This window comes from Arachis ipaensis, chromosome B10 (assembly GCF_059453495.1).
Source record: "Arachis ipaensis isolate K30076 ecotype BB chromosome B10, ASM5945349v1, whole genome shotgun sequence".
Classification (NCBI taxonomy): domain Eukaryota; kingdom Viridiplantae; phylum Streptophyta; class Magnoliopsida; order Fabales; family Fabaceae; genus Arachis; species Arachis ipaensis.
The window spans coordinates 149,843,782-149,865,000 of NC_142435.1; the positions used below are offsets into that span (position 1 = coordinate 149,843,782).

Below are 21,219 nucleotides of genomic sequence, written 5' to 3' on the forward strand. Positions count from 1 at the left end.
TTTTCTTCTTTTTTACTTTAAATTTTCATAAATAAATAAATAAAATAACGAAAATAAACAGTTTTTTATTTTTTGTTTCTAGTAAATATTTTCCAAAAAACCCCAAAATTAGGAAATACCATAACTGAAAATAAAATAAAAAACATGGAAATGAATAGTTCTAAAGAAATACAAATTTGGACTTTTAATATAATTTTAACATCCAAAATATCCATCATATACGAATCTATTTCTTAAAAAATATATATAATTCCCTATAAATGTTTCATTTTTTTTTATTTAATTTAATAGCGACAGCGATATTTCTTTGGGTTAATTAGGAGGAATTTGGGTTTCGTGGTTATTTCAAATCAAAAGAGCAAGGATTCACTATTTTTCAGTTTTCACACTACTTGCGCTTCTTTGCCATTAAGGTTGGTCGAAGATTCTAGAAGGTCTTTAAAGTTTCTGCTGCCATCTCAACTCTTCATCCTCTTCCTTCTACCCTAACACCGAACTTGAGCTTGACTTCACTGAATCTCAGACGGAGACGCAGAGGCAGGGGCAGAAAGGGTAAATCAATAAACTGAATTGAAGATGGGAAGACCAAGGTGCTTTTTGGACATTAGCATTGGCGACGAGTTAGAAGGAAGAATAGTGATTGAACTCTTCGATGACGTGGTTCCCAAAACCGCTGAGAATTTTAGGGCTCTCTGCATTGGCAACAAAGGCATTGCTCCTAACACTCACGTCCCCCTTCATTTCAAGGTCTTTACTTTCTTTCCTTCCTTCTATTTTCCCACTAACTGTAAAGATAATAACTTTTCCCTTTAATAACATGTAAAGAGGTTTCTTCCAACTATGAAGATTCTGTATCTCTTTTAATTTGTGATGTTTTCTTTGCTGTTGTGGTTACAGAAAGGGTTTAAGTTGAAGGTTCCTCTTTTTTCCAATTGTTTTTGAAAGAGGACGTTGGAAAAGACGATTGTGCCCTTGACTATGTGTTTATACTACTATTTACTATCTTATTTTGATTTTGAGGTGGTTTTATGAGACTCCTTTGCTGGAAAAAGTGTTCTTTGATGGAAAATAAGATAAACATCAAACACTAATGCTAAGCTATATATTGAAAGGAAAAAGAAATCCAGAGCATAGTATAAGAGTATCACATTATTCTCTTAATAGTAATGTATGCCTTTTGAATTATAATTTATGCTTTATGATGATTTTACATTATATGTTAGGATATGATTAGTGAGTTATTATTGTATGCATTTTGCTTTGCTCATAATAATACAAATGGGACGGACTACTTCCTGTTATTACTTCCTTCCTAGTGTAATGTTTTTGTTCTGACATTTTTTGGACATCTGAAGACTAATTGCATCTGGTTGTCTGATTAAAACGTTGAGGTAATGGGTTCTGTGAAAGCTAAATAGAGACTAGCTTGTGCCCAAATCACAGGGTTCTAATGAAGTTACAATGGTTCCTTCTTGAAAACAATGATATCAATTCGAAACTTCAATTCATATTGGTTATCTTTTCAGGGTTCTTGCTTTCACCGTGTTATTAAGGGCTTTATGATCCAAGGAGGTGATATATCTGCTGGAGATGGTACTGGAGGAGAGTCGATTTATGGACTGAAGTTTGAAGATGAAAATTTTGAGTTGAAGCATGAAAGGAAAGGGATGTTATCCATGGCGAATTGTGGTCCCAATACAAATGGGTCTCAATTTTTTATCACAACTACCCGAACTCCTCATCTAGACGGCAAACATGTTGTATTTGGGAAGGTAGTCAAAGGAATGGGAGTAGTCCGCTCGGTTGAGCATGTGACAACTGGAGATAATGATTGTCCTACACTTGATGTTAAAATCGTGGATTGTGGGGAAATTCCTGAAGGAGAAGATGATGGAATACTTGACTTTTTCAAGGATGGTGATACTTTCCCTGATTGGCCAGCAGACCTTGACGAGAGACCTGATGAGCTTCAGTGGTGGATGAATGCTGTAGACTCTATTAAAACTTTTGGAAATGGGTATTACAAGGTATTGCTTGTTACGATTCATCTCATGTTATTAGTTTTGTTGTATTATTCCATACTGTTAAATAAATGATCAAGTTCTCCTAAGAGTTTGAATGGGAGATTGTTCTTCAGCCTATAATTGTTCCTTGATTATTATTGTTTGCTCAATTTCCTTCCGGGGATTTTTTTTCTTTTTTCTGATAGAAACAAGACTATAAAATGGCTCAAAGAAAGTATCGCAAGGCTTTGCGCTACTTGGATGTTTGTTGGGAGAAAGAAGGGATTGATGGAGGTATGCTAGCTTTTCCTACAAATGAATGAATGGATTGTATAGTGATTATTCTGCAGATGCTCACCACTTCATCCACTTATGGTAACATCCTTATGATTTTGCAGAGAAAAGCATAGCCTTGAGGAAAACTAAGTCTCAAATTTTTACAAACAGTTCTGTAAGTTTAATTTACTATTTCTATACTTCAAAATGCATTCATTTTAATGCATTTTCCATCAAGTCCTGTTTCTAATCTGCATAATAGAACTGATTCTCTCCCCCCCCCCCCCCCCTTCTCTTATTTTTTTTCTCTGTTGTGTTTGTGCTTCTCTTTAATGTTGTTTTCTGCTATACAATTTTGTAGGCCTGTAAATTAAAATTAGGAGATCTTAAAGGAGCATTATTCGATGCTGAGTTTGCACTGCGTGAAGAGGACAACAATGTCAAAGCATTATTCCGGCAAGGACAGGTTGATATCTGAATTTAGGAGGTTTTTTGGCTGTATTTTATTAAATCTATCCAACTTTCCTTTATGATAACTGTGTGGCTTTGAACTTACCAGGCACATATGGCACTCCATGACATAGATGCTGCAGTTGAAAGCTTTAAAAATGCACTGGTCTTAGAGCCAAATGATGGTAAGTTGTGATTTTGTATAAGGCCTTAGTTAGACAAGAACTACTAGTGTACTTATATAGGTGGACATTTAATTATCAGAAGTATTCAATTATTATTTTCTTTATATGAAACACCTTTTCAATACAATCTGAACATAAATGAAATTAACTTTCATTTTTATTAAGATTTGAATTTGTTAGGAAATCCCGGGGGGGGGGATAAGATCTTTGGCGCAAGAACGCAAGAAGAGGGGTTGATCCGTATCATCTTGACTTGGTTCTTATCTTTTTCTTTTTTTAAGAAAAGAATACCGAGTCGGGTTCTTCTCCTACCCGTATCGAATAGAACATGCTGAGCCAAATCTTCTTCATGGAAAACCTGCTTTATTTAGATCGGGAAAATCATACGGGTTTTTTGAAATTATGTGCTATTGCTCAAATCCGTAGTCAATCCTATTTCCGATAGGAGCAGTTGACAGTCGAATCCTATTTTTCCCATTATTTTCGTATCCAATGGTTATGTTTGGAACAATAAGTAAAAAATATCTCTTTAATAATGATGAATGAAATTTTCCACTGAACTCAAGATAAAATGTCTTCCAAATTTGTTTGCTTACTTGATACCTTGTTACTTACAGCTGGGATTAAGAAGGAACTTGCTGCTGCCAGGAAGAAGGTGAGTGTATATCTGAGTTGAGCAATCATGAAGGTGCATTATAAGCGTATTGCGAATTTAACTGGTTATATTATGTTGTAGGTTGCTGATAGGCGTGACCAGGAGAAAAAGGCATATAGCAAGATGTTTCAATAAGCATTTCCCGTAGGCTAAGCAAGGTAACACTCAAATAAACTTTTAGGGATATGAATTACCTTGAACCTGAAAGATAATTTACTGTAAAGATATTCAATTTGCATGTTACCTAAACTTCAAAAGTAATTCATGTGAAGCATTGAGATCTACTTGATTTCCTTTTTCATTTTCAATACTTTAGGGCGGAATTGGTATTTGCTTTCATTTTCTATCTTCCATTATTTATATTTTTTGTTCTTATTCAGTGATTTATTTTTTACAAGATTTTGTATTTAAAAAGTGAAAGCATGATATAAAAATAGAAAATAGGTAATCTTTTGTTGACTTTAAAAATATAGAATTGGTTTATGTGAAGGAAAGATTGAAATATATTCTTATTTTCGTTTTTTATTTTCACTATTTATCTAACAAAATTGAGAACAAAAACAACAAATGCGTGAAGTTTTCAATTTCGAATAAGTTCATTTCAGTTTGCACTAATGAATCATTTGGTTCCAATTAGTTTTCAAATAGCCTTCCGTGACTGATATGTGTTTCTTCCTTTCAGGCTCAACTTCAAGGGTGGAAAGCTGCATGGAATGCAAAAGATACTATCTTGATCCCATCGTTATTAGAAGTACCAGAAATTAAACTGAGGACTAACAAGTGGATTATGGATTGTTACTATTCTTAGATGAAATTTTCTGCTAACAATTTTGCCTTGGTGATTCTATTTTTTGAAAAGCTCTGGGTCATCAAAATTCCCAAGTTCGGTTTTTGTACACTTCTCATTTTATGATTTAAGATAATTACCGAGTTACTTAAAGATCATATTAGGAATTTAGTCTCTGAAAAATGCACTTGACATGAGCTTAAAAAAAAATATCGTAGATTTTAACCCGTAACAAATATTCATGTTGTAGAGGTTGTGGACATTTATTTCCTTCTATAGAATTATTAAGGGTTTCAAGTCATGTAAAATTTATAAATTTAGGGTTTTAAATACTAAAAAATATGCTCATTTTGTAAGGGTTTTAGCATCCTACTACAGAATTGTTTGGGATTTCAAAAGCTTAAATATAAATTTAGGATTTTAAGCCCAAAAAATTATACTAAAATAATATCGTGGAAGTTTTGAAAATCTATGACTATAAATTTTGTAAGATGAACAAGTTATTTTTGTAATCAAGTCTAACAAAATATTTTTCCTTCATATGCATATCTTTCGTCTTTTTCAATTGGTTTTTATTATGCCAATAAGTTATTGGCTAACTTGGTTAAACTTTGTTTTTAAAATGACTTAATCATGTAACATCGTTGTAAATTTATTTCCGATTCAAATAGTAAAAAGTGTATAAATTGGAGTTTTAAAAACATACTTATCTTGTTGAGTTTTGAAAATCCTACCACTAATTATTTAGGATTTTGGATTTTGAATCTCAAGAATATATGATTTTGTGCAAGTGTTATCCAAACAACATGAAAAGATGAAAAAAAGTCGGGAAGCGTATTATCCAAACAAGCCTATTATATCCTCAACTTTGTACACCAAATCCCGCATCAGTCACATATCCGCACTCATTCTTTCACATAAGCACCCAAAATAATAATAACAAAAAAAAGAACAAGCTTCATGTTAGAAATAAAGCAATAATACACACATAGAAAACAAAAATGGCACCTACAAGTTGTAACCATCAACACCCAAATCCCTGAGCGCATCAGTGGCAGCATCCTTACAATTAGCGTGTGTTTGCTTGGCCTTCCTTATGTATTTCTCAACTCCATTATTCAGCAGTACAGTCCTGTCCAAAGGGAACTTTGTTAGTGTTTAATTAAGAAAAGTATGACGGAAAGAAAGAATGACTTGCATTGTTTATAAAACTTGCCTGTTCTCGGGATTTCTTACTACTAGATTTCTGATCATAAGACAGGAGTTTCTTTGCATTTGGGCTGCTGCAGGGAATTTCTGCATGGCCTGAATAGCAAGGTCACCAGCGCCTGCTTCAACAGCACGGGCTGCATTTTCTGGAGCTCTTAACGAAAGCACAGAAATGATGGACATAATCTGCATCACAAATAAAACCGATAAAATGGAAAGCTTTTGAGATGCAAGATATGATACAAATCCAAGTATATCAGGAAACTGTTTTGTAAAAGTCTCTGCAGGACATGCACTGGATTTTATAAATATTGGCAATCATAAGGATCAAATCTATTAGAAGACAGGAATCTGCATAATAAATCTGAATTTCAGCATTTTCTTCCACATTTCAAAAGTAACAGTAGAATCAGTTAATTCACATCCTTTGGAGTTTGAATTAATAAAGCTACGGAAGCATAATGATACAATTAAGCATAATAAAGAAGTAAAACCATTTGGAGCAGCACAATTTACATTAAACCAGGAAATTTCACTAAATCTCTACAAAATAGTGTCATTAATAGTTTGAACTATTTTACACAAGCTCTCAACAGAAATTGCAGGTTTGTACCTCTTGCAAAACAGAAGGGTCATCATTAAACCTGGCTGAAAGTTTGATTAGCTTATCCATCCCGCCTTTCCCAACAATTTCACTCTTATTTGTATCACTTCCTGCCAACTGATTAATTAAACATTTAAGATACAAGGTGAGTCTTTCAACATAAAAAAAATAATGATGTTACATTCAAATTTAGAAAGATGTTTTGCTAAAGTTGACAATATCTTGAAAGTTGGGTGTAGTGTGGAAAATGGCAATCATGTAACATATGCAAGGACATTACGGTTATAACAGACTCAGCTCCAAGTGATATAGCTTCCTTTTAACAAATAAAAATATAAATACCAAAATAAACGTCGGCTCAAAAGAACCATAGGCAGCAGGAAAACTATTATTTTGCATGGAACCCCCCCCCCCCCCCCCAACCCCCACAACAAAAGGTGCCTTTGAGGAGAAATGGTTTCAACTCATACCTTCGAAAGTAATGAGCAACACACTTTGGCCACAGCTTTGTTGCCTTGCTCACCACTGTCCTCTATACATCTGAGTATTGTATCAATACCACCTATTTCAGAAATGGATTTACATATTTCATCCTGCAACGTAGAATATAAATACTCAACAAAAGCAGCACAATAGAATGCACAATTGTGTCTCAATTTGAAGATGTTAGACAGCCTACTGTCTATAACAACATAGCAACTCCAAATAGTGAAAAACTATATAAATATAATGAATCAAAATCAAATCTATAGATAGCTTATTATCATACAACATAACCAATCTTATAGGTGTGAAGGGAAATCCTCCCATAAGCTCAAGTGAAATCTTCTTTATAACAATTCACAAAAAAGGGATGCCAAAAAAAAAAAACAAATAAAATAAGATTGCAGCAACTCAGACCCTTGGAATCATACATTCATATTCATATGCATAGACAGCATACATAAAAAGATTATGGGCTTTCAATGGGAATGTTGAGACTATCAAGGATAATTATGACAATTTTGTAGGACCAGTCACCCACAAATATCACCTAAAATCACCCAACTGAATTACTATGATCTAATAGTGGTTTTTCCATTAGTTTTTCAAACAACATCAATATTTCATAGCTAATATAGGATTAGATTTAATACACTTACATTTACAGCAATGGCCTTCAAAGTGATGCATGCTGAAACTAGGTCAGGGGAGCTGAGTCCTGCACGCAGAGAATCCACAAGAGCTTCTGCAATACCAATCTTTGCAAATTTTCTTGCATAACCATAGACCTGAAAATGGAATATAATAGATACTTTAAGTCATGATATAGCATAATGCAAAACCTGAAGTTAGCATAAATGAAGAATCCCTATTCATTAATCACTAATCACTAGTCACTAGTCACCAAATTATTTTTCTAAGTGCGTATATATTTCTTCTTGTATCTATGCGTGACACTATTTCTTCAACCCTGAACATATACATATTCAGGGGAAACTTACTTGTGAAGCTACAACTCGACTATCATCGGGTGTTAACAATACACGAATAGCATCATATAAATTTTGAATGCCAGCATTCTTATGTATGGACATTATCTCCATGATTAGCTCATCAACTTTCAACTCCATGAATGATTCCTTGAGAATCTCATCACCAGTTGCTGCTGAAGCCACAACGCCAAATCCACTATTTAAGACATCTATATTTTGCTTGTTATCATTTAGGAAACCAATTATCATCCTTGGTCCGTTGCTGATCTTAAATGTTCCTGTACTTTGAACATCTGCAGTAACAAGGGCATACAATTTATGGTAGAAAGAAGCATGATATAAGCAATATATATTGAATTTGAGGATCAGTAATTTAAAAAATCAAATACAATACTAAGGCCAGAACTTTCTAAGACTTAAATTGAAATTTCAGATAATACTATGACATGATACTTTTGTTAAAACAAGATACAACACCCAAGAAAATTTTGCTTTGACAAATGGAAATGAAAATTGTAACAACTTCAATTAAGAAAATTTCGCATTTTTGGGAATGGAAAATGAAAAATTATTAAAGAGGAAGCAATTAGTCAACAACCATTTGAACAACTCATCAGCCTCATTCAATCATCCTGCTTGAATCATGAAATCATCGTCATACATAACCAATTCTTATTCTTAGTATATATAAAATCTGAACCATTTTAAGTGTAGGTACTGAGTTCCTCAAAACAATAAATCACAACTATACAACCAAGTTCTACATTGCCTATAAATCACTGTCTCACACAAACAGAACCATTCTGTTTTAGCCAACTTTTGGATCGGCTACTAAAGATTTACATCAAAGCAGAGCATGAACAGATTTCCTCAGACAATGAATTAAAATTTCAACTTCTTTGGAAACAGAAAACAAGAAACCGAAGAAGCATCAAGAACATCAAGTGATCCTCACCATGAAGCAAAGATGCCAAAGCATTGAAAGCCGAAAGAAGCGGCGCTTGAGAAGTAGCAGCGGGAATCTTAGAAGAAAGAGAGCAAAGCAACTCCACCGCACCATTCTTAGTGGCAATAGCAGCATTGGCTTTGTCTTGAGAGCACAATGCTCTAAGCTCATCAAACGACACCGCGATGTCAGTCCAAACGACGTCGTCTACCGGATCGCGAAGCTGAGAAGGCAGCTGCTGCTTGAGCTTATCGAGGCACCGGATGACGGGACTTGTCTCTCCCGGAAGGCAAGTCACAATACCTACAAAAAAAAAGGTAAGAAGGCAAAACGACAGCGGGAAATGAGAAACGACATGAGAAGAGAGAGAGAGAGAGAGACCGGAGAGGTTGACGCCTTGGAGAGAGAGGGTGTGGATGGCGTCTTGGAGGGCCTCCGAAGGCTCCATTCCGAGGTCGTCAATGTTCTCTCTGACCAGCTCGTCGAACGCTTCTTGCGAGATCGAACGAGCCATCGCTATTCTCTCTCTCTCTCTCCCTCAGTGAAAAGTGAAGACACAAGTTAGAGATGAAAATTATGGTAAAATTTGATTCTTAGACTATTTAAGTATAAAATCATCGAATTTAAAAGATTAAAATATCTTAATTTTTTATACAAACTCGTATAAAATTGCGTTAAAATATAATGATTTTTAGAAACTTTTTTAGAATATGCATTCTTATATTTTATAAATTTTGTCTGACAAAATCAACCTTTAAGAGGCTAAAATATTTCTTTAGATTCATTTTGTCAAAAAAAGTTAATCTTTACAAGTTCCACTTCTACTTATATATATATTTCATTTCATTTCCAAAGTAACCCAAGCCACACTTTTACATTGGAAGTTAGATTTAGATTAAGGGAGTTTAAATAGTGTTTATTATACATTGTCCTAACATAAATCTAATGATACATACAATGCAAGCTAAGTTAGATAATACTTTTCTTTTTAATTAGACTACTTTTTTATCCTGAGGTTTTGCATAATTTCACAAATTGTTTCTCAGTTCTTTCCTTCCCATCATGAACTAGAAACATGACAAAATGGAGATCCACAGCACAAGTATAATAAAAGACACTTAACATTATGAATTAAGAGAAAAAAGCGAAAGAATCCAATTGCATAGTTTTAGTTCAAGGGCAAATGAATGAAATAGCAAGAGCCAAGAGGGGACTCACTAATGGTTACTTTTTAGTTAGTTTGTTAGTTAGTTAGGTAGTTAGTTAGGTAGGTAGGTGGTTAGGCAATGCAAGTTGTAACATAACTGATAAGCTATATGTTAGTTTGGATTCATTATTTTCACCTTCTCAAATTACACCAAAATTTACAAGGATAACAAGTTACAGAAGGGAATTCATTTTTATTTGTAAAACTCCATCACTGCATCAATGGCACTTGAATCATTGCAAGCAACCTTAAATCTGGAAAATCCTGACCTCTTGCATAATTTCTCATATTGTTTCTCGGTTCTTTCCTTTCCACCATGAACTAGAAACATACTGTAATCCATGTCCACAGCACAAATATCCTTTGATGTCGACTTGGGAATTTCTGGCACCAAAATTTCCAAAACTATAACCTTCCCATCCGCTGGCAAAGCTTCGTGGCACTTTCTCAAAAACTTCACACATTCTTCATCTCCCCAGTTATGACATACATGCTGTTCAAATAATGAATTATTTTAATGGATAGATTGATAAAGAAATTTAATTTGAATGATTCTTTTGCAGCTACAAACCTTGATCAAAATGGCATCACCTTTTGGAACACTTTCAAACATGTCTCCCCCGATATGCTCTATCCCTTCATGTGCAAAATAAAATAATTACATGAGATCAAATAAATTAGTGAATATAATAAGAGTCCCACTAGGAAGACAATAGACTATTTGTATAATGTGTACAATGGGCTATTGAGTTACAAAATGAACATCTCCCATACTATCTAGAATAACCATCCGAGTATTAGGAATAATAAATATCTTCCCAAAGGCTTAAACTGATTTTGGGGTTCACCAAGGATCGAACTTTCGACCTTTCGGATCTAGCGCTCTAATACCATGTCATGATACCACTAATCCCAAAAACTTCAGCTGACGGGAAAAGTTAACGCTAATTGTTATATCTCTAATACTCCCTAAATGTACAGATTGTACAAATATTCCATTGGCTCTTCGTACTTTCCCATATAATAATGTGGACATTACCTGGATGAGGGGGTGCGTTTTTCACAACATGAGGCAAATCAAAATTAATTGCTTTTTGAATTGATGGATATTGGAAGAGAATTTGTTTGAGGACTTGTCCATATCCACCTCCTACATCAACTAACGTTGATATTCCATCAAAGCCACCTTTATATGCATCAAGGATTGATTTCACTCCTAAAGGCCCTACTTGAGACATTGCTTCTCCGAAAAGGTTACATAACTCTCTGTCTGTTTCCATATATTCAAATGCCATCTTTCCATACATTCTTTGGAAATGGTTGTGATTGTTAGCATCCAATATTGCATCTTTCGTATCTTTCCTATTTATACACACAATTTAATTTGTTCAGTTATAAGAACTGTGAATAAAGTAAATAATAACTTAAAGCTAAGTAATGTATTCAAGTTTCATGGTTACCAAACATGACGATATCCTCGATAGAATAAAGTTGACATTGCAGCCAAGGAGTTTTCCGATTGATCATGACTAGGTCTGAAGTATTGTCCAACAGGGGAAACTGCATAAACCCTCTCAGTGTCACCGTCTTCATTAATGGTGCGAATGGAGCAAGAGAGAAGAGAACGAGCCACCAAAGATGGCAGCATGCGTTCAAGTCTGCTACCCATCTCACTGTGTTGCTTTGGAATCTTAGATGCAATCTCAGAAGCAGACATGCCTAACGAACTCTCTGCCTTTGATATGATATCAAACAAGTTCATATCAATAGCAGCCTCCAAGATTGAAGAAAACACTTGAGCAAATGCTAATGAAGCTGCTTTAGTGAAATCATCATGGTAAACCTCCTTCTGGGAATTATTATTGCTGGAACTCATATTGCTATATATAATTATATACTGATTTATAGTGTATCTTTGTATGATCTTGCTTAATTGACTAACGCTCACTATATATAGCATCCGACCATATTATAAGCATATTCCGAACTAGCCTACAAGCTAGAAATATTTATCAACGAGAAAGTCTCGGAGACCAGCAGATTTTGTGGTTTTTAGCCATCAATATTGTTTTTAATGGTGTAGAATCATTCCATTTTTTTTAATGGTTAAGTGCTGATCAAAATTTAATAAAAGTGCTGGTCCTAACACTCCTCTTTATCAACAACTAATAATGTTTGTAGATATTGAAAAAAAATGTGTACATCTTTTCTTTTGTCATATAAAAAACAAAATTTTCCACATATTTTTTCCTCACTTGTTATCAATTATATTAGTAATTAAACAATTGTTTACGAAAATAAAAATTTAAATTTTTTGCGAATTTATTTCTTTTTTGTTAAACTAAAAGATTTAAAAAAAATAAATAATAATAACTAAAGATTATATATTTACTAAGTCCTTAAAAAACAATTAATGTTAAAAAGTCAACTTGACTTGTGTGTATGTATTTAACTATTTATGATGATAGTAGTGATAAGGACCACCTAGATTTTATAAAGGTTTAATTAGCATATGTCTTAAGGATGTATAATATAATAAGATTATTGTTAGTAAAATTTTTTAAATATTTTCTTTTAATAAATATAAACTAAATATATTAAAAATTAATTTTTTTTATATTTTTAATAAATACTTTTTTAATTTATAATTTTAACATATATTTTGAAGACATCAATTAATTAATATAAATCCTATATATTAAATAATGATTATTGGTGGTTGTTATGCATTGGACATGGCGGGGATTCTCCGCTTATTTAATTGAGACACCGTAAATAAAAGGAATATTGGTGAACCTAACTAATTTGGTGTATACAGTTTTTTTTTTTTTTTGGGTCAAAAATATTATTTATATATTAAAATTATCTATTAAAATTAATTACTATATATTTATATATAAATATATATTATTTAATTTATTTTTAATATATATTTTATATTTTATTATAAATTTTATATTAATAATTAATTTTAATATATATTTAATTTAATTATTTTTTTATACATAAGTTAATATACAAAATTTGAGGCATGTCACACGTTATATTTTAAAGGATTTTGTTACTTTGTTAGTAGACAATAATTTTTTTAAATAATGTGAATAATGGATTATAGAATTGACTTAGTAAAAAAATTCTTTACTTTCAAATTATCTCATAAACTTTAACATTAGGATAACTATATGCACACTTAGTGAATTAAATATTCAGCCATTATTAACTGTGTATGAGCAAATCGAATAAAAAAAATAACCATCTAATTAAAAATAATGAACATAATCATCTACATACCTATTAAATTAAATATCTAATATATCTATTATTCATATTATTTAATATTCTTATTGTCTACCTATACTTTTTCTATTTTAAAATACATAAAGTTGAAAGTTTGAAGCATTCATTTATCCGTGTTGTTAGGTCCAAATGCAATGCGTATTCGTGGTTGTCCATATTATTTATGTGCGTTGATTATTGAGAATTAATTGAGAATACTTTGATGCAAAATTAATATTAAAATCAATTATTAGTATAAAATACACGTTAAATATAAAATATATATTATTCGTATATATATTTATATATAAATATATAAAAAAATTATTTGTACATTAAAATTAGTCATTAAAATTAATTACTAATATATTTGTATATAAATATATGTATAATTTAATTTATTTTTAATATGTATTTATATCCTAATATATATTTTATATTAATAACTGACTTTAATAGCTAATTTTAATATATTCATAGCATGATCGATAAATATATAATAATTAATTTTAGTAATTAATTTTAATACACAAATAATATTTTTGAATTAAAAAAAGTGCTGATGAATAATCATGTCATCAAAGATTAATTAAATTGGACGGCATCCTAATAAATATGTATATCTAAAGTGGGTGAATAATATAAATGAGCTTTCTTGCTTATACATCATTGCAAGTCACGAGATAGTGAGATACACATTGTAGCCTTTTCTTAATTTTGGAGGCTAACAACAGAAAACTCATCTATCGATCTTCATCATTAATCATGTGTGGTGGTGGGTAAACTCTATGTTACATTACAAAAAATAAAGATTGAATTCCATGTTCAGTAGCCATAGAGTTTGTTTGAATGTTTTGCAGAATTTATTAAAAAAAAAAGATTGAATTCCATGTTCAGTAGCCATAGAGTTTGTTTGAATGTTTTGCAGAATTTATTAAAAAAAAAAAAGATTTTAAAGTTTGAGGAGGAGATAAAGATGATTGATGATATGGTGGGTAGTGAAGTGTATAGTAGCACGATAGAGACAAGAAGAAAGGCATTAGTTACTTGTTGTGAGAAGTGGTATGTGAGAAAAGAAGTACACTGAAAACAGATATCACGGTCTCGACAGGCGACGGATATAGACAAAAATACGAGATACTTTCACAATATAGCTTCAGCAAGAAGGAGGAATAATAGGATTGACACTCTGGTAGTTGATGGCCAACTCGTAAGGAATCAAGACAGAATTAAAATAACTATTAGAGAGTTCTATAAGGAGTTGTATCATCAGGACATGTCTCCGTTGGTGGGTTTTAGAGATGGTCTGGTGGAGAGGATAGATGAAGTTGATTCTGTGAATTTGGAGGCATTGCCATCGGCTGAGGAGATTAGAGAGGCGGTTTGGGATTGTGAGTCATTTAAGGCGCCAGGTTGTGATGGGTATAATATGAATTTTATCAAGAGGTGCTAGGATGAGATTGGAGCTGAGTTCACGGCAACTGTGATGGGGTTCTTTCAGACGTCCAGGTTATCGGCAGACACTAATATCACTTGGGTGAGTTTAGCACCTAAATTCATTGGTGCGAAGGAGATCAAAGACCTAAGGCCAATTAGTATGGTTGGGTGTGTGTGTGTATAAGGTTATCTCCAAGGTGCTAGTTAGGAGGATGAGATCAGTCATGCCAGAGTTAGTAGGAGAGACTCAGAGTGTATTTGTGAAAGGAAGGAAAATACATGACGAGGCTCTCATTGCATATGAAACTGTTCACTGGCTTAAACCAAGGAAAATGGAGGCAGCAATTATCAAGCTAGATTTTCAGAAAGCATATGATAGAGTTAAGTGGAGTTTTGTAGACATTGTGCTGCAAAAGATGGGGTTTGGAAGTAGGTGGAGGGCATGGGTAATGGAGTGTGCGACCACCACATCTATGTTGATATTGATAAATGGCTCGCCATCTAGGCCATTCAAGTTGGAAAGGGGTTTGAGACAAGAGGACCCATTATCTCCTTTTTTGTTTGTGCTGGTTGTAGATGTTCTGCATAGAATGGTTGGAGAGGCAGTCAGAAACGGGCGTATATCACCTTTGGTGGTTGGAAGAGATAGTATAGAGTTATCACATCTTCAATTCACGAATGACACTATTCTATTTTGCTCACCAGAAGAGGAGACTTTAAAGAATTACAAGCGACTTCTGCGTTGCTTTTAATTGATGTCAGGGTTAAGTATAAATTTTGACAAGTCAAGCTTGATACCAATCAATTGTGAAGGGCAATGGGTTCACCGCATGTGTAGCTTGTTAGGTTGTAAGGAAGGTACCCTACCTTTTAAATACTTTAGAGTTCCCTTAGGAGCGAATCCGAGGTTAGTCAAGACCTGGAAGCCTATTATTGACAAGGTGGAGGAGAAACTCAACCTGTGAAAAGTTAAGGTGTTAAATAAGGCTGGAAAGTTGGTACTTATAAAATCAGTGTTGAATAGCTTGCCAGTGTATTATTTGAGCTTATATAAGATGGCAAAGACTGTGGCTGAGAAGTTGATCTCTTTGCAGAGAAAATTCCTATGGAGTAAGTAGGATGGAAGAAACAGTATAGCATTAGTGAAGTGGGATGTGGTGCAGGCTCCTAAGAAGCTTTGCGGGGGTGGGAGTGGGCGACTCTATGGTTTGTAACACTGCACTCTTGTTCTAGTGGTGGTGGTGGTTTGCAAAGGAAGAGTGCCCGTTGTGGAAGAAGGTCGTCTGCTCCTGTAATAATCTAAATCCAAATGAGCTTCTATCTACTCAAGTGTTAACTACTAGAGGAGGCCCATGGAAAGACATTTGCCAGATCCAAATCATGGAGGAACATATAAGGAATAAGATGATTACAGGGTTGTCCATGGAGGTTGGTGATGGGAGGTGGACTCATTTTTGGGAGGATGTATGGCTACATTGTGGATCATTGAAAGATCGGTTCCCTAGACTGTTCTCTATTTCAAACCAATGTGGATCGGTTATAGGGGATTGTGGGTTTTGGCATGGGTTAGAGTGGATTTGGAATTTTCAATCGAGAATAGAGCTTTTTCAGTGGGAGTTGGACCTCCTGGGTCAGTTACATGAGGCTTTGCGACCTGTGAAGTTAGTAAATAACAGAGAGGATAGAGTTGTATGGAAATATGATAGGCAAGGTGTTTTTTTGACTAACTCTTTTGTGTAGGTATTGCAGGTGAAATTATTGTTAGAGGATATATCCAGTTATAACTTCACTAAGACCATCTGGAAAGGCCTAGTCCCCCCAAGAGTGGAGCTGTTTACTTGGTTTGTCTTGATAGAAAGGGTGAATACTAAGAAAAGATTGAGCCGGTTCGGGATTATTAGTCAGGAAGATAATGGGTGCATTTTATGTAACAAGGATGTTGAACGGGTCCATCACTTGTTTCTTGGCTGAGTTTTCTTGGCGGGTGTGGAGTGAGTGGATAGCTGTGTTTGGCTGGCAGTGGACTTTTCCAGGTTCGATAGAGGAACATTTTCTTAGCTGGACAGAAGAACCGCGTAGGAAGGAGGATCGAAAATAGTGGTTGATATGTTTCTATGCAATTATTTGGAACATTTGACTAGAAAGGAATAGATAGATTTTTCAGAATAAAAGCAAATGTGTAAAAGAAATTATTAACTTGACCTTGCTTAGCTGCAACGAGTGGAGAGGTGTGGATCCCTTTTGTTGTTGATGGCAATGCCGGAGATGACTTGGGAACTATCTTGTGTTATTTTGGTTTATTTGTTGTCTTTTTGTTACCTAGTTCTATTTGGTTTATTTTGGTTTAATTGGCACATAACCAAAGAATTGTGATTAGAATTTTTAGAAATGAAAACTTACATATGGATGGGATGCTAATTTTTTAAGGTCCAAAAAAAGTATAAACATTTTGTAGTCCTCAATCATAAATGGTTTTTTTTATATTTTGGCTGTAGGAACTCGCCACCCTCATGATTCCCAATAGTCATGTTCTGCAGCATTTGTGAAACACTAAGAAATATTTAATACACCCAAAACATTACACAATACACCCAAAATTGAGTCCAATACACCTTACCACAATATTAGGGGAGAGACAGTAAATTTCTTTTTCAAATCTTTTAATATTTTGTCTGTTCAGAATCGAACACATAGCATTGACAATCTAGAAAAAAAACCCAAATTAATCACATCAATCAACATTGCAGTCACATATCATAATGAAATCATTAATCTTATCCTAATTTTACCTCAGCTTTGAAATATTTGCTAGCTGCTAGAGATGCAAAGTGGATTTTTGACAGTATCAATGGTTGTTGGGCATTGAGGGTGCACACTGAGTCATACTCATTAGTACTTCCATCCTTGTATGCCTTTACACGTGTGGCCCAAAGGTAGCACTTCTCTTTCATCTTAGCCGACAATTCCTTCCTCCTTGAAGGAGTTTCAAACTTTTCAAAAATTTGGTCAGCCGGCTGCTTTTTGAGCGGGGGACTTTTATCCTCTGCAAAGTCCATTGCTGCCTTAACCCCAGCGCTTGCAATTTTTTCCACCAGCTCTTCTAATTCTTCAATTAGTATAGGTGTCTCAAAACTTTTTCCCTTCTGAGATCCTGGTTGCCCCTTTGAGTCAATGTTTCTTCTTGACTTTAATCAGTGAAGCTGAGGCTGAATGACGGTGCCGAAAATTGTTTTGGTACATAGGATGCTGTGTTGGCGATCATCATTAATGCAGCAGTGGCTTTAGGGGGGTGGATTACTGCTTGTTGACATATATGATATTATAAGAATAAGAATAGATGAATGTTATCGAAAGAGAGTTATATTGTGTAGAACTTATATTTTAGATGGAGCTGGTGGCACTGTTGGTGTACTTTCAGCAGGTTTCTGGGGTTCGGAGTGCTGTAGGGTTAGAAAAAAGGATTCAAATTATAAAAAAACAAATTACAGCTCAATTCTGAAGAGATACACCCAAATAAGAAAACAATATACCCAAATAATAACTAAATACACCCGAATATTATTCCTCACCACTTAGTTGTTTCTTCACTAATTTTCTCGCTCGGGGACTTTGGGGGAATGGTTCAACTGGTGGCACAGGGCTTGCTGCTGTTGTCTGGGACAGAGGCATGCATACTTGAATTGGAACTCTAAACAATACAAAAATAAAAAGTTAAGAAACTCCCTTAAAATACATGATTAAAATGTTAAAATTTAGTTGTAAAACTCATATATCAAGCGGTTCAGATTGTGAATGTGTTTGCATCCGAACAACAATCATCTTCTGTTGAGTTGGGTCACTGACCGATTCCTCTTCCAGACTCAACCTGAAATCCACCCAAATAATGTCAAAATACACTTGAAGAATTGAAAAAAAAAACATAGGCTCTGTTTTTTGAGAACTTACGTAGTTGCAAATTTTTCTTTTTTTTTTCCCGCCTTTTTTTTCTTAAATAAAACATGAAAGTGCTTATATATATATATAGAAGCATATGGTAAAAAAAGAATTAAACAACCGGTATTAGAAACAAAAATTACATGTTATCTGTGGGTTTGTTTACGCTGCTTTGACCGGTTTGTGCTTGAAACAAAGGATCATTCTCGCTTCCTAAGTTCACCTCCGGCATTCTAAGCATAGAATAAACATCGTTCAGTAAAAATACTATTTAATTAAATCAGGATCTCAAAATTCTATCAAATAAAGGATCTTACGTTTCGGATGAGTCATAGTGACCTTCCGTCGATAGGAGCCTAGCTTCCTTCATCCTGGGAAAGCAAGAACAATTATCAGCAACCAAAACACCTTAAAATTGGTAATATACACCCAAATTCAACATACCCCTGTACAGTAGCCTTTTCATTGGTTTTCTTCTTTTTTTATTCTCTTAAGAATTTTTCTATTTCTTCAGTTCTAATATCAGTTCTGAAAGTACATGCAAAAGAACATGTTAACAAATATAATTTCGATGATAAAGGGTAAGATAGTTTTACAAAGTATCTTACACATCATGGGATTGAACTTGTTCTTTAGAAGACGAATCCTCAACAATGTGCTTTCTTTTTTTGGATTGTGTCCTCGGAATAAAAAAGTATGAATCAGACAAACACAACAAAATTGTTGATAAAATACTCTTGAAAGCAGTGGATACTTTTTGGCTGGAGTCTGAGTTTTTTTCTTTGATTTTTGTTTTATTATTAGTGAAGATTCTTCACTTCTGAAATTAAATAAGAAACAATCTGTTAATATATCAAATTTTGATAACAAACAGAAAAGAAAGAGATGTAATGATAATTTCAGAATCTTACTTATCATCGGATTCACTTGCACTTTCTGAAGTGGAATCTATCTGCTTCCTTTTTCTGGATACCATTCTAGAGGGTAAAGAATCATTAGCAAAAAATACCTTAAAAATGACAAAATACACCCAAAAATATTATTTACTTTTTAGCTGTCTCGGTGGGTGGTTTTCTTCTTTTTGTTGCTTTCTCTGAGTCTTGTTCAGACTCAGACTCAAAGGAAAAATCAAGTTCAGTTTCCAATGAATCACTCTTGGATGAACTTGTCTTCGTCTATTTTGTCTTTTTCTTTTTTTCCTTTTTTTTTCTTTTTCTTTCATTTCGTTTAACTTCTTTTTCACTTCCACCTTGTTGACGATGCCCTGAAACAGTAGAAACGTTAGTTTACACTATCTACATAGATAAAATTCATCCAAATTAGAGAAGGTATTCTGTTCAGTTACCATATGACCATCAATCTCTGCTCTGATCCTCGCAACCAGCAGCTCTCTATTCCAATGGCTAACTATTGAGTTAAGAAATTAACTAAATTAATTTGATGATGACAAAAAATATTTTTTAGTGGGTTAAATACCCAATTAGTTTTGATTATTTCTGATTAAGTGAATAAAATGAACCTGCTGGTGGGCCGTCTAAACAAAGGAAGTCCAAAGAAATCAAAGCAAGAAATTCAGCTGGGTCAATTGGATCAAAGCCAACCTAAGCCCAATGTAATTCTCTCAAGCTAATCTCTCCAAGTGCTTGCCTCCAAAGCAACGTTCCTTTTTCAATTCGGTCAAAACTCAGAGAAAAGAGAGAGAGAGAGAGATCTTCGTTCCTAAGTCATTCACCAAAGAAGAAAGATAGAGAAGGGCTAAGCATAAAAGGTTGAGGTCTAATCACCCAAATCAAACTATATCAAGCTAAGTCAGAAGCTAAAGGTGATTCATTTCCTTTTTCATGCATCTTACTTTCTTCCCTCCTTCTCCAACTCTCTGCTACTTCATTTTGAGATATATGAAAAAAGTGATTTCTGAGACACACTGCTGTAAATCAAAGGCCAAGATTATTTCTTGGAAACCAAGTAGTATCTCAAGGGTTTAGATGTGGGGTTGCCATTGAAAACTTTTCTTCTTTGCTGTTCTGAGTCTTTCGGTCAAGAAAAAGGGATCTGTTCCAAAATTCAAATTTGGGGTTTAATGGAAGAGAGTGAACGGCTAAGTTGGTGAAGCACAAAGCTCGATGGTTGACTTGGAAGAGAGCATCTCAGCAACATGCAAGGAGAGAGAACCAAGGTTTGAAGTTCATGCTCTGAGAAGTCTTCTCTGAGAGATTTCATCAACTTGGACAGTGCTTTCTATAAAAGGAGCATTCCGCCAGAATGAGGAACGAAATCAGAGTTAAGCAAATCCGGTTCATCGCATAGTAATAGAGGCTGTTGAAGTAATCAATCTCCTTCATGTTTTACAGATTGTAGTTTTCATTTTTAATGTATATCTTTCTGTAATTTCTTGAGTGTGAAAAGGCATAAAGAGAGAGATCAAGTAAAAGCCAAAGAGTGATAAAAAGGCTGAGTGATACACTTGAGTGAAAAGCCTAGAGTGATTTCAGATTTCTTTAGGTTGATTATTGTGTCTTGTATCTTGTACCTGTGAGGTACCCCTTTCTTAGTTGGGTAAGCACTAAGAGTGAAGAGTTAGGTATTAGCATAACCAAGTCAAGTTAGGTTAGAACTTGAGAGGGAAAGGATTGTGTCAATCCTTTGGAATTGGTATATGTGGTGGAGACTGGATGTAGGTTGCATTGCACAAGGCAACTGAACCAGGATACATGATAGTGTCAGCTTCTCTCTTCCTTTCTCTGTTTTATTTTCTGATATTCATGAGACAAAATGA

At 34.1% G+C, this 21,219-nt stretch overlaps 3 protein-coding genes across 3 annotated transcripts; 1 reads left to right on the forward strand and 2 right to left on the reverse strand.

Moving 5' to 3' along the window:
- Positions 1-286: 286 nt before the first annotated feature.
- SQN (peptidyl-prolyl cis-trans isomerase / cyclophilin-40 (CYP40) / rotamase) lies at positions 287-4,509 on the forward strand. Its single transcript, XM_088487075.1, has 9 exons — positions 287-747; positions 1,527-2,027; positions 2,210-2,297; positions 2,402-2,454; positions 2,641-2,745; positions 2,839-2,914; positions 3,532-3,569; positions 3,651-3,727; positions 4,252-4,509. The coding sequence occupies exons 1-8, from the start codon at positions 577-579 to the stop codon at positions 3,702-3,704; spliced, it is 1,086 nt and encodes a 361-aa protein (XP_088343201.1). The 5' UTR covers positions 287-576; the 3' UTR covers positions 3,705-3,727; positions 4,252-4,509.
- Positions 4,510-5,193: 684 nt separating this feature from the next.
- On the reverse strand, positions 5,194-9,169 carry LOC107622468 (ARM repeat superfamily protein). The gene is made up of 8 exons (XM_016324372.3): positions 8,972-9,169; positions 8,600-8,893; positions 7,654-7,937; positions 7,312-7,440; positions 6,640-6,762; positions 6,179-6,286; positions 5,573-5,751; positions 5,194-5,488 (listed from the first exon to the last, which is right to left on the reverse strand). Exons 1-8 carry the CDS (start codon positions 9,102-9,104, stop codon positions 5,365-5,367), a joined length of 1,374 nt encoding a protein of 457 aa, XP_016179858.1. The 5' UTR covers positions 9,105-9,169; the 3' UTR covers positions 5,194-5,364.
- Positions 9,170-9,895: 726 nt separating this feature from the next.
- On the reverse strand, positions 9,896-11,720 carry LOC107622473 (isoliquiritigenin 2'-O-methyltransferase). Its single transcript, XM_016324380.3, has 4 exons — positions 11,258-11,720; positions 10,837-11,159; positions 10,369-10,433; positions 9,896-10,290 (listed from the first exon to the last, which is right to left on the reverse strand). The coding sequence occupies exons 1-4, from the start codon at positions 11,671-11,673 to the stop codon at positions 9,991-9,993; spliced, it is 1,104 nt and encodes a 367-aa protein (XP_016179866.1). The 5' UTR covers positions 11,674-11,720; the 3' UTR covers positions 9,896-9,990.
- Between the last annotated feature and the right edge of the window lie 9,499 nt (positions 11,721-21,219).

What these genes read in the sequence shown, in the direction of transcription:
- SQN (XM_088487075.1), top strand. Translation starts at nt 577, where the DNA reads ATGGGAAGACCAAGGTGCTTTTTGGACATTAGCATTGGCGACGAGTTA. An exon ending in AAATTTTTACAAACAGTTCT is followed by an intron (nt 2,455 to 2,640) that starts GTAAGTTTAATT and finishes ACAATTTTGTAG; the next exon opens with GCCTGTAAATTAAAATTAGG. An exon ending in GGTCTTAGAGCCAAATGATG is followed by an intron (nt 2,915 to 3,531) that starts GTAAGTTGTGAT and finishes TGTTACTTACAG; the next exon opens with CTGGGATTAAGAAGGAACTT.
- LOC107622473 (XM_016324380.3), bottom strand. Translation starts at nt 11,673, where the DNA reads ATGAGTTCCAGCAATAATAATTCCCAGAAGGAGGTTTACCATGATGAT. An exon ending in CGAGGATATCGTCATGTTTG is followed by an intron (nt 11,160 to 11,257) that starts GTAACCATGAAA and finishes GTGTATAAATAG; the next exon opens with GAAAGATACGAAAGATGCAA. An exon ending in GTGATGCCATTTTGATCAAG is followed by an intron (nt 10,291 to 10,368) that starts GTTTGTAGCTGC and finishes TTATTTGAACAG; the next exon opens with CATGTATGTCATAACTGGGG.
- LOC107622468 (XM_016324372.3), bottom strand. Translation starts at nt 9,104, where the DNA reads ATGGCTCGTTCGATCTCGCAAGAAGCGTTCGACGAGCTGGTCAGAGAG. An exon ending in ACCCTTCTGTTTTGCAAGAG is followed by an intron (nt 5,752 to 6,178) that starts GTACAAACCTGC and finishes TTTGTGATGCAG; the next exon opens with ATTATGTCCATCATTTCTGT. An exon ending in GTAAGAAATCCCGAGAACAG is followed by an intron (nt 5,489 to 5,572) that starts GCAAGTTTTATA and finishes CCCTTTGGACAG; the next exon opens with GACTGTACTGCTGAATAATG.